Source organism: Pseudorca crassidens, chromosome 6, assembly GCF_039906515.1.
Source record: "Pseudorca crassidens isolate mPseCra1 chromosome 6, mPseCra1.hap1, whole genome shotgun sequence".
Lineage (NCBI taxonomy): Eukaryota > Metazoa > Chordata > Mammalia > Artiodactyla > Delphinidae > Pseudorca > Pseudorca crassidens.
The window spans coordinates 94,028,859-94,041,571 of record NC_090301.1 but is presented as its reverse complement, the minus strand read 5'-3'; the positions used below and the strand labels follow the sequence as shown (position 1 = coordinate 94,041,571).

General features: G+C 36.1%; 1 protein-coding gene across 12 annotated transcripts in view; it reads left to right on the top strand.

Annotated features, from left to right (window-relative positions):
- CCNT2 (cyclin T2) overlaps positions 1 to 10,036 on the top strand; it is a 47,743-nt gene extending 37,707 nt beyond the window's left edge. For 9 of the 12 annotated variants that reach the window (XM_067742103.1, XM_067742102.1, XM_067742108.1 and 6 more), the window contains 3 exons: positions 865 to 1,028; positions 5,635 to 5,705; positions 6,209 to 10,036. In XM_067742103.1, coding sequence (XP_067598204.1) covers positions 865 to 1,028; positions 5,635 to 5,705; positions 6,209 to 7,636 — 1,663 coding nt within the window. In that variant the 3' untranslated portion in view covers positions 7,637 to 10,036. Of the gene's footprint in view, positions 1 to 864; positions 1,029 to 5,634; positions 5,706 to 6,208 lie in introns of those variants that run through there. The other 3 variants (XM_067742106.1, XM_067742104.1, XR_010944474.1) reach the window with 2 other exon arrangements.
- Positions 10,037 to 12,713: the final 2,677 nt, after the last annotated feature.

Below are 12,713 nucleotides of genomic sequence, written 5' to 3'. Positions count from 1 at the left end.
AAGTTTTGTTTAAAACTTTGGATTGGCAAAAGCCAATATATTTTCTTAGGTATATGTTGTTGGGATTTAACCTCTATCCCTAGAAATTCTGAACAACAAGGCCAAAAAAATCACTTAAATTTAAAACTTTGGTTAGAAGAAGCTAGCTGTGACATGCTACATGCCCAGTCTTTGGCATGTCATGGAAGGAGAGAGGTAGTATTTTTGTAGTATTTAACAACATTGGGCCTTCAAGCTGTTCAGCAAAAGGTAAGTTTCCTCTGTGGCTTTGCTGAGAAGAAGTTAGTTTTACCTAGATAGGTTTTAAGTTGTCTGAGTTACTTAAGAATTAATGTTTGTTAAGCCACATCAAATGGTAATCCCTGATTATGATGTGTTATTGAAATTACCTTGTCAGTTTTATAGTCGTCTGCTTTTTCTTTAGTTTTTTGCCATGACATTACAAAAGAAACAAAAATACCACCAAAGAAAGTTTAAAGCGTTTTACTTGTATGTAGTAATTAGTTGAAATATACTGTCTTCCTCTCCTTTTATAGAGAGGTAAAAATACTTTTAACTTAGATGTAAAAAAAAAATTAGAAATATCAATATATTAGTAGTATTAATAATATACTCTAGGAAGTAAGAGTGTGAAAATGTTCATAATCTATATAGGTTTTTTAGTGTTCAAATTTTTATGACCATAGTCATAAAAAGTGTTATAATGTTAACTTTTAATTTAATAAAATAAGGTTTTATACTCTAGACTTGAAAAAGAAAACCTTTATAATTTTATTTTTGCTCTAATCTTATTGGTAAATGTTTTTCTTTGTTTTACATATTTGAATTTCTATGACTCTTCGTTCCAAACCTGCTCCACAACAGTCTGCATCTTACAACCTTCTGTCTTCAGTATAAACCAACAGTGATAGCATGTGTATGCATTCATTTGGCTTGCAAATGGTCCAATTGGGAGATTCCCGTGTCAACTGATGGAAAACATTGGTGGGAATATGTGGATCCTACAGTTACTCTGGAATTACTAGATGGTAAGTAGAGAAAATAAATCTTTTTGTTACATTTAAATTTTTTCTTTTTATTATGGATTAAAACTTCTATCTACTTTTGTATAGGTTTGAAAAAATACTCAGTCCCCATATACTCATGCTCAGTTGAAGTTATCAGTTCTGGCCAATCCAACATCCTCCTTCCCCCATAGTTATTTTGATGCCAATCCCAGACATCATTTCATCTATTAATATTTCATCTATTTTGAAAAGATAAAGACTCTTTAAAAACATAATTCCATTTTAACAATTTGGCAGTAGAATTTAAAAGTATAGTTACATGATCAGGGCTTCCCTGGTGGCGCAGTGGTTAAGAACCCACCTGCCAGTGCAAGGGACACAGGTTCGAGCCCTGGTCCGGGAAGATCCCACATGACGCGGAGCAACTAAGCCCGTGCGCCACAACTGCTGAACCTGTGTACTAGAGCCCATGAGCCACAACTACTGAAGCCCGCATGCCTAGAGCCCATGCTCCGCAACAAGAGAAGCCACTGCAATGAGAAGCCCGCTCTCCGCAATGAAGAGTAGCCCCTGCTTGCCGTAACTAGAGAAAGCCCACGTGCAGCAACGAAGACCCAACACAGCCATAAATAAATAAATTTATTTTTTTTAAAAAAGTATAGTAACATGATCAAATGAACAGGATGAAAATAAGGATTCATTAGCCTAAAGGGGGGAAAAATGAGCATATATTAACCAGCACTCAATATCTAAAGCCTTTTCAGGACTTTTCAAAGAAATATGATTTATAATGCTACAGGTTGATAATACAGGAATACCTAATTTAAAGTACACTAATTTGGGGCTTCCCTGGTGGCACAGTGGTTGAGAATCCACCTGCCAGTGCAGGGGACACGGGTTCAATCCCTGGTCCGGGAATATCCCACATGCAGCTGAGCAACTCAGCCCATGTGCTACAACTACTGAGCCTGTGTGCTACAACTACTGAGCCTGTGTGCCACAACTACTGAAGTCCACGCGCCTAGAGCCCCTGCCCCGCAACGAGAGAAGCCACCGCAATGAGAAGCCCGCACACCGCAACAAAGAGTAGCCCCCACTCGCTGCAACTAGAGAAAGCCGCCCGTGCACAGCAACGAAGACCCGATGCAGCCAAAAAATAAATAAAATAAATAAATTTTTAAAAATAAATAAAAAATAAAGTAAACTAATTTTGTTGAGTTTAAAATGTATAAGCACAAAGTCAGGTATTAGCTTACTGTAGAAGATGTGAAGCAGTGAGCTAAAGGTATTTTCATGGTAATATTCCTTGCTCTGTTCCACTGATGGTAAAGTGTGTCATTGTTGTCTTGCATTAATAAGTATGAATTCACAAGGAAAGATTGGGAGTATAAGTTCTGTACATCATGGACCTGGAATTTGGAGGTCTCCTGATAGGACGTTTTTCTGGTAGAGAAATAAGCAGGCCAGAGGCAGGGGATTCCTGGGGATTAAGACATTTTAACCAGGCACTCTAGATTTCAGAAAGGAAATAGATAACATTTCTTACCTAATATATGCATAAATCTAAACTGGTATGTTAGGTTTTCTGCTTCTTTTTGTGGGCTTTCCCCAATTTCCTTTACAAAATTGAAGCTAATTTGAAAACTGGATTTGCATGACTTGCGTTATATAAAGTGAGAGACCCCTATGGCTTTGGAATGTGGTTTTCCATTAATATCTTAGATGCTTTAAGACAGAAATTTCATTAAGGGTCTGCTCCCTTTTCTGTGAAGGGCCAGATAGTAACTATTTTAGGGTTTGTGGGCTATACTATCTATGCACCTAGACAACTCTGCCACCGTAACTGGAAAGCAGCCATAGGCAACCTGTAAAATGAGTGGCTGTGTTCCAGTAAAACTTTATTTACAGAAACAGGATGCAGGTCATATTTGGCCCACTGGTGATAGTTTGTCTACCCTTGTGGTAAAATATCCTCTTTGTTAGGTCTCTTGATTTTGTTTTGGTATTTTTTTTTCCTCCCTGAAAAATTTCTCCTGGATTATATACCTCATGCTGTATTACTGCCGCATGATTATCCTCTTTTCCTTACATTGCCAGAGGTTTTTCTAAAGGTTATTCAGAGTGGTAGGAAATCTTCAGTGAGTTGAAATAACATCTTCTAAAAACTAGTGGCGGGGGGTGCTTCCCTGGAGGTCCAGTGGTTAGGGCTCCACGCTTCCATTGCAGGGGATGCGGGTTCGATCCCTGGTCGGGGAAGTTCTGCGTGCTGCGAGATGTGGGCAAAAAAAAAAAAACATTGTAAAGCAACTATACTCCAGTAAAAAAATTTTTTTAATAATAATAAAAAATAAAAAACTAGGGTGGTGCAGTGGTTGGCAGTCCGCCTGCCGATGCGGGGGGCGCAGGTTCGTGCCCCAATCCGGGAGGATCCCGCGTGCCGCAGAGCGGCTGGGCCCGTGGGCCCATGGCCGCTGGGCCTGCGCGTCGCTCCGTGGCGGGAGAGGCCACAGCGGTGAGAGGCCCACGTACCGCAAAAAAATAAAAAATAAAAAACTAGTAGGGGCTTTTTTTTTTCCATCTGTGACTTGAAATTAGGTTACCTATGCCACCGTCTTATTTTAGCAGTCAATAGATAAAGATAAAATAGGCATAAACTTAATAAAAATAGTTTGTATATATGGTGCTAAAATAAAGCTCACAGAAAGCGAGTAATCTGCCTTTTATCCTGCTCTTAAATTGTATCAATAGGTAAAGTCTTTTTTTGACACAACAGGAGGCACCTAAATATCCCTTTGCTTCTATTCTGAAAAGGCTCCAGTACGTTATTCATTTGGAGAACCACTGAATAGGAATCTTGGACACTTAACACATTGAAAATTTCAATGTATTATGTGGCAGCCTTTTCTCACATTTTTATGGGATCACATTGTGATCCCGTAAAAATAAAGTAACAAAGTATAAGATACTAAGAGTATCTGAATTTTATCGCGGTGTCTGAAGCATCAGTGTTTACTAAAATAATTCATTTAATGACTGTCCCCAAAACAACATTGGCTTGTATTTGGCCTACCTGTAACGGGGTTGGGGGGGGGGGGCTTGGTTGTTTTTAATGATTAATAAGAAACCTTCATGTGTTTTTTATAACTTGAATTTTTTCTGAAATTGAGTCAAAACAGTTTATTGTTAATTTTGGACCCAAAGGCATGTGTCTACTAGACTTACTGCTGTGTCCAAGTAGAAAAGTGGTCATTTTTTTTTCAGATGAAGAAATGGTAGTACAGACATTAGATTGTTTTCATCCAGACTGAATCGAAAAGCTCCTGAGTCTTTAGCAGGAATTAGTTGTCACAGCTTGTGAGCATATAATGGTGCCGAGTTTTTGCATGAATCTAGTCTCTATTAAATTGGCATTAATAATATTACGTGACATTGTAATTCATTTGACTAATATTATTTATCTTGAGAGTGGCCAATAACTTTATTAATGACACTATTTTGGAGTCAAAAACTAATTCATCATAACCACACCACTTTGGAAAAGTGGGTCATCTCATTGTAATCCTAAATTTTAGGAAAAAAATTGTAAAAATATAACCAGGGTGATTTACTGATAATGTTACTAGTGTTGATTGCTAGGAAGTTATGAGTATAGGTAAAGGAATTTTTTTCATTTAACTTTGAAATGATTTTAAATCTAAAGAAATTGTGAAGTAGTACAGATTCTATACTATTATACCTTGTACCCAGTTTCTCTAGTTAACATCTTCTATAATAATAATATGAATATCAAAACGAAGAAGTTAACATTGGTATAATACTATTAACTACAGATTTTACTCAAATTTCCCCCATTTTCTATTCTAGAATCCCATGTTCCATTTAGTTGGCATGCCCCTTTAATCTCTTCTAATCTGTGATAATTTTTCAGTCTTTCCTTTTCTTTCATGTCCTTGACACTTTGAAGAAGAATGGTCAGTTACTTTATAAAATGTTCCTCAATTGGAGTTTTGTCTGATGTTTTCCCATTATTAGAGTGAAGTTATGCGTTTTTGGCAAGAATACCACAGAAGTGGGTTTTATTCTACTGTGCATTTTATCATGGGGTATTATGTTGATATGTCATTGCTGGTAATGATAATCATGATCACTTGGTTAAGGTCATAAAGTTACTGATTTTCTGTTTATAATTAATATCTTGAGGACGGTATGTTGGGATTACACAAATATTCTCTTTTTCCTTAAACTTTTGCCCACTGATTTTAAAGAATCTACTGATGGATCTTGCCCATCCCAATTATTACTATGATGTTTGCATAATAGAGATTTTCTATTTGGAAGGAATTTTTTAAATGTGACTTAATTTTCCAGAGATTCTAAGTAAGCATGTAAAATCAGGGGGGTGTGGGAGGAGTGTTTTGTTTTATTTATTTAAAACAAATTTTTTTAAGATTCATCTTTGAAAATACCAGTTCAGAGCTGTGTCTACTTCTGTATGTGCTGATGGTTGAATTAGGAGGGTGATGGTGAAGTAGATGAACTCTTGCGCTTTCTTTCTAATATTGCCCACTTGAGAGAATTCTAAATCTAAAGGCACCTTCTAAGTTTTAAATTTGAATTTTATCTTTAGAGCTAACACATGAGTTTCTACAAATATTGGAGAAAACGCCTAGTAGGTTGAAGAGGATTCGAAACTGGAGGGTAAGAGAATTGGCGGGTTTTTAGAACATCAATTTGTTAACTACATAGCTAATCAGTTTGAATTTTTGTTGTTAAATATTCTTATTTCCAGTATTCGTAAGTAATTACAGTGTTTCGTAAGCTACATACACTCATAATTTATTCAACTACGGTGTCCAGTAGACTTTGCTATAAATACTTTATAAATTCCTTATTTAATTTTCATAGTGATTACCGTGGAAATAGTCTCCTCACTTTACAAACAGGAAAATTAAAGCTTAGACGAGTTAAATTCCTTTCTCAAATGCTGGGCTAGGATTTAGTCTGCATCTAATTTAAAACCAGTGCTTTCAACTATTTATATCCTTTTTATGCCTCTAAATAAGATATTTATTTACTGGTAACATAAAGTGAAACCCCAGGTGATTTTATTTCCATGTATTTAATATAGAATTTTTATAAGCAAAGAAATTTGTATTAAATTCCTTTGCTGTCATTGCTTCTTCTGTGTTTTATTTAAATAGGCTAATCAGGCGGCTAAGAAACCAAAAGTAGATGGACAAGTATCAGAAACACCACTTCTTGGTTCATCTTTGGTCCAGAATTCCATTTTAGTAGATAGTGTTACTGGTGTGCCTACCAACCCAAGTTTTCAGAAACCATCTACATCAACATTCCCTGCACCAGTACCTCTAAATTCAGGAAATATTTCTGTTCAAGACAGCCATGCATCTGATAATTTGTCAGTGCTAGCAACAGGAATGCCAAGTACCTCATATGGTTTGTCATCACACCAAGAATGGCCTCAACATCAAGAGTCGGCAAGGACAGAACAGATATATTCACAGAAACAGGAGACATCTTTGTCTGGTAGCCAGTACAGCATCAACTTCCAGCAGGGACCTTCTGTATCACTGCATTCAGGACTACATCACAGACCTGACAAAATTTCTGACCATTCTAATATTAAGCAAGATTATACTCATAAAGCAGGAAGCAGTAAACACCATGGGCCAAGTTCTGCTACTCCTGGAGTAATTCCTCAGAAAATGTCTTTAGATAAATACAGAGAAAAACGTAAGCTAGAAACCCTTGATCTGGATGCAAGGGATCATTATATAGCTGCCCAGGTAGAACAGCAACACAAACATGTACAGTCCCAGGCAGCCAGCAGCAGTTCTGTAACCTCTCCCATTAAAATGAAAATTCCCATTACAAATGCTGAAAAACCTGAAAAATATATGGCAGATAAGAAGGAAAAGAGTGGATCACTGAAATTACGGATTCCAATACCACCCACTGATAAAAGTGTCAGTAAAGAAGAACTGAAAATGAAGATAAAAGTTTCTTCCTCAGAAAGACACAGCTCTTCTGATGAAGGCAGTGGGAAGAGCAAGCATTCCAGCCCGCATGTTAGCAGGGACCATAAGGAGAAGCACAAGGAGCATCCTTCCAACCGCCACCACCCCAGCAGTCACAAGTATTCCCACTCATACAGTGGCAGCAGCAGTGGTGGCAGCAAGCACAGTGCTGATGGGATACCACCTGCTGTTCTGAGGAGTCCTGTTGGCCTGAGCACTGATGGCATTTCCTCTAGTTCCAGCTCTTCAAGGAAGAAGCTGCATATCAATGATGCATCTCACAACCATCACTCCAAAATGAGCAAAAGTTCCAAAAGTTCAGGTAGTTCATCTAGTTCTTCCTCCTCTGTTAAGCAGTATGTATCCTCTCACAACTCTGTTTTTAACCATCCCTTACCCCCTCCTCCCCCTGTCACATACCAGGTGGGCTACGGACATCTCAGCACCCTCGTGAAACTGGACAAGAAGCCAGTGGAGACCAACGGTCCTGATGTCAATCACGAGTACAGTACAAACAGCCAGCATATGGACTACAAAGACACATTCGACATGCTGGACTCGCTGTTAAGTGCCCAAGGAATGAACATGTAATCATTTGTTTAGGTCAATTTTTCCTTTACTTTTTTAATTTAAAAATTGTTAGAATGGAAAACTTCCTCCTGATCTAGCAGTGGTAACACCTGCTGTTACTGCCACTGCTTCAATATTTGTAAGTGCTGCTTTATTCTTCATTCTGAAAAGAAGAGATTATAGTAAACAAGTCTTTATCTCCACATATGATAGTGTTATAAATACTGTAAAAGCATGGAAGGTGCAAAACTCAGTATTTCTACAATTGCAGCTAAGAACATTAGGGTGAATGGCTGGCTGCTTCTAGGAATATAAGATGCCTCAAGCATTCGTTTATTTATAATTTGAATACTGTAGCTATTTTTTGTTGTTGCTTGGCTTTTGAATGAGTGTAAATTGTTTTCTTTTGTGTATTTATACTCGTATGTATGATTTGCATGTTTCAATGATAAAGGGATAAAACAGTATACTGACAACTGTTTACAAGAAAGTGGAGAAAAATGTACATACATTTTTGTATGTTTAGATATTACCATAAATACTCAGGATTGGAGCTGCTTGTAAGTATAACAATATACAGAATAACTTTATTTTATCTTGTCAGAGTCCATCACTAATCTAAAACAAAGGTGGCACTTTTTCATGTTAACCTTAAACTCTAGGCCTTACTGGAAGCCACTGAAGGGGGACACTTCACTACCAAATGGGTATGCATTGCCACAGATGGTCATTTACACTGTGAGGCACTGATTCTGCCTTCAGAGGTTCTGACCAGATTGGCTGCTGAAATAGCCCCTAATTTTCTGAAGGCTTGAAGAGGAAAAAATAAAGTTTACATACTCTTGATGTGAAGTGCATTTAAGTGTTTGTTGGCTTGTTGCAGTACTATAAACACAGAGCTGTTAATAATGGTTATGTAGATTACTGTGATTTGAAAACTAAATTCACAGAAACTTACATTAGTGAAGAATTAGTAAGTCTTTTTCTTAAATAGAGAACTTTAACACTACGTATTTTAACAGTAAACAGGAATCGCTTTTCCTTTAGCGTTCAGAAGGACACCATGTTCTTAAACATACTCCTCCCCTGAAGCGTGTTTGTGTGTGATGCCATATTTCTTTTTCAGGTAAATGCAGTCTTCCTTATAAAAATGAAATTAAACTTATTGCTCTTTCAGTTCTTTTATATTCTAACAATAAATAAAACAAAAAGATCACTGACTGTGCATTGTACCTGTATTTATAGCTTATGGTTGTTAACAGGAAGCTCACTGAGAAAAAAAAAGGTAAGCCTCCAGATAAACAGCTAGTGGAGGTTTTACATTTGTTTGCACATCTCAGTATATTCCTGTTGAAGTCAAGTTTGCACAGTCTTCTGACTTCGGAACAAACAATAGACTTTAACTTGTTTAAAATTTGTCTTAAATGCCGGTAACATGGCTCTGGTTTATCAGCTAATCTTCAATTCTGTGGTAAATCTTTGGGCTGTTGAGTATCTTTGAGATAGGTTGAATTCAACTTCTGTTGAATTGAAAACTGTCTTAATTTTTCCTCTATGTATATGAATTATTTTTGTTACAAAGCCACTGATATGTGCACAATTGTAATTTTACTCAAGTATGTTGCAGTTGTAAATATTAGAGAGTTTAATCTCGTGCTCTACTCTTATTTAGCAATTACCTGATTTGCCAGTAGCTTTATAATTTTTTTTTTTAAGATAATTGTTCATTATTTTGTCAATGTTATTTGAACTTAGGATACTAGGATCCTCTTTCTAGGGACTTTGCCTAGCTAGCATGTCCTAACTTTGTTCTTGTCTGGCATAACTTTAGTAATCTTTGTCATTACATGTAACTTTGTTACTCTGTATGACATATTATTGTATCCATAAACATGGTAATTTTGATACAGTTATACTTTTACAGTGGTACATAATCCAAGCACTAGTATAGAATTAAGATGAGTGCAAGATGAGGGAGGGAAGGGTTTTGTTCTTGGTAATTTAGATGTGAAACCTCTAAGGAGCTATCATGTGAAACGACGTAGGGTGATTGTGCTACTGTATAATTGGGGTGATAATACCAGGAATTTTAATAAGATTTTGTAAAGAATATCCAGAAAAGTAGTGAACTTATTTTCAGTATGACATAGAAAACAATGTGAATATTTAAGGTCTGTGACTATACTTCACTAAGAATTTGCAGAATTGTTTTGAGATGTGAGAATAAAGGTAATTTTGTTGAATCTTTATTGGTGCTAATGATGGACAGTTAAAAAGGTAGCTAGTGTATATTGTTATGGGTCAGTACTTATTAGTACTTCCAAAATCGAATTTGAAATGCTATGTATTCATTTTTCACTCTGTAAATGTAATTCTTTACAATGACTTTATTTATTAAAGGGCAGCCAGTTGTAATTTTTACAGGATTGTGTGAGCTATTCAAACTCTTAAACCTCTGAACAGGATATTAGCTTCCGTAAACCACAATGGGGATAAAATATGGAATTTCTTTTAAGTTTCGTTTCCATTAAATGAGAACCCTTATAATTCATATTGCCATGAATTTAACCATCTCATTTGCATAAAGTAGTTCATCAGCCTGGTCCCAATAGGCTCAACCAAAGAAAAAGACTCCAATGAATGGACATTATTACTGAGTCTTCTTGTAAGTAGCCATAAATAAACCAAAATAGTATCAAATTTAGGTATGAAATTCCACATGTGCAAAGTACTGTTAAGGTGATACATTTTTGATGAGATTTTTAAAAATATTTGAACTATTAAAAAGCATTATCTTTAAACATCCTATAAAAGAGTGATTCATTTTTTAGTTGTGTTTTCCCTAGATCAAAGATCATAGATTTGTTACCTTTACGCAGAAGCACATTACATAGAAAGGCTTTACTTCTACCTCTTTCAACTAATTTTTCAATATTGAGCTGTGCCCCCTAAATATTTGCCTTAGCTATTTTAAAATACAATATTTTCAGAACCAAAGCAAAGGAGTGGTTTTTTTCACAGAAACATTCTCAGAGGCTTACTTTACCAAATAAACTGATGGTAGTATCCTTGAGTGGTGAGACCTTGCATAATTCCTAGTTCCTATTTCTTGTTTAACCCTGAGGTTCATTTCTTGTTGCAGGTATTTAAATACTGAAAAGTTGTGTAGTCACCCCAAGGTTTATCTTTGAAAACAGTTACAAGTGCTTCTTGATCTTCTCTGTGTATGCAGATTTGTTCTTGTTAGAGTTCTTAAGCGTCAAAAGAAAATTTCTACCATGATACGTGGTTTCATGCAGAATGTCATAAGGGGTGCATACACTACTTTGTGCGAACAGATTATGATTATGTAGGATACATTACTTTTCTGGCCTATCCTCTTTGAACTAAAGAAATGACTAGTTTCAGATAGTTGAAAGGAAATGACTATTTCAGATAACCAAATTTGAAATATGTTTGTTAGTTACCAAATGTCTTGCCTTAAAACATTTTAAGCACATTTTCTGGTTGTATTTGAGAATTTAAGTTACTGATTTTTATTCCTTAACTAATCTTAGAAATAAACCACTGCTTGCATATGCATGACTATTATGTACTCTCAAAGTACCCTTGGTTGATTAGATATTTTAGGTTTTGCGTTTACTATGGAAATAAGGATTTTTAAAAACATGGTAATATCTCTAAAGGGAGACAGTTCTACTGTCAAGATATTTCACCGTTCCCGAATTTTATCTACACAGAAAAGCCATTGTTTCTCACTTACTACTGTGCTTAAATAGCTAGGTGATTTTTAAGATGTCTTTGCTAAGAAACATAAGAGCTTTGGTTATGGAGAATTCTTGATTCAGCAGTCTGCTTTCTTGGGATGCAGTAGGATTCATTAACCACATTTACCCAGATGAAGGATTAATAAACCCCACACATGAGGGAAGCTTGGTGACACATGCTAATCTCATGTACCAGTTTGTTTATGATAGGCTGATTTAGGGGTTTTTGCATTGGAAAAGTAGCACATTCTGTTCCTACCCTTCTAGGGTCCCAGGTTATGGTACTAATGTGTTAACTTGAGAATTCACAGCTATATTAATATCCGAAATTTGATTGCTGTAAGCGGACAGATGTAAGCCAAATAATCAGAAGTTTGCTTGTTTTGTAAGAGATGTTTGCCTCTGAAACATCTGTCATTACAGTAGAGATGATCTTGCCAGTGGATCTGGAATGCTCTGAGGGTTTTAGGTCTGATACTATGCATCCATTTTTTATTCCACAATGTTAATTTGGGCACAGCCAGCTTTTGCTTCTATGACTCCTGTTTCTGTTAACTTATTAGTATGTATTCTGCCTGAAATTTCTTAAGGTAGCTAGATAAGCAAGATACATTGAAGGCTGTGTGGCTAGGAGTAATTCTGGTGTCGTAAAAGTGACTTAACCTGTTTGCTGTGATCCATTAATCTCAAAAGTAAATTCTGAGGGCTAATTTCCTTTATCTCCAAGTTCTGGGAAGAAGCCTCACTTAAAACCTGTTTAGTGGTTGGTTTAACTTTATTTGCCTATTGTTAAGTAATGAGTACATTCTTTTTTTTTAAGTTGTGTTTTTCAAGCAGCTTCCTTACTTTGAAAAACTTCACACGTGCTCACTTGTTGTCAGCAAATTGGGATTTCATTTTGTGAATGTACTCAGAACCCCCAAGGACTATTGAACAGGATGTTTGCTGATAGAAAATCTAAAACAGGAGTTTGTGTATATGGTATGAATTCAATCAGACATTGAATTTCAGCTCAGTATCTATTACAAGGAATCATTAATAAAGTTTGTTTATTGACTACATAAATCCAAGGCTCTAACATGTCTTGTTAATGTGAATCAAATAATTTTCAGTCCCTGGGAGATGTGGGAAATAAGGTCTCAATACTCTTTGAGTGACTTCATATTATCATCAAGGAGTATGACCACTGAGATCAGATTGTCCATACTCCATTCTCAACCCCATCACTTAGTAGCTGATGTCCTTGGGTAAATTACTTTGTGCCTTGATTTCCTAATCTACAAAATGTCAATAATAGTACCTATTCATTGGGTTGTGAGGTTTAAGGCTTG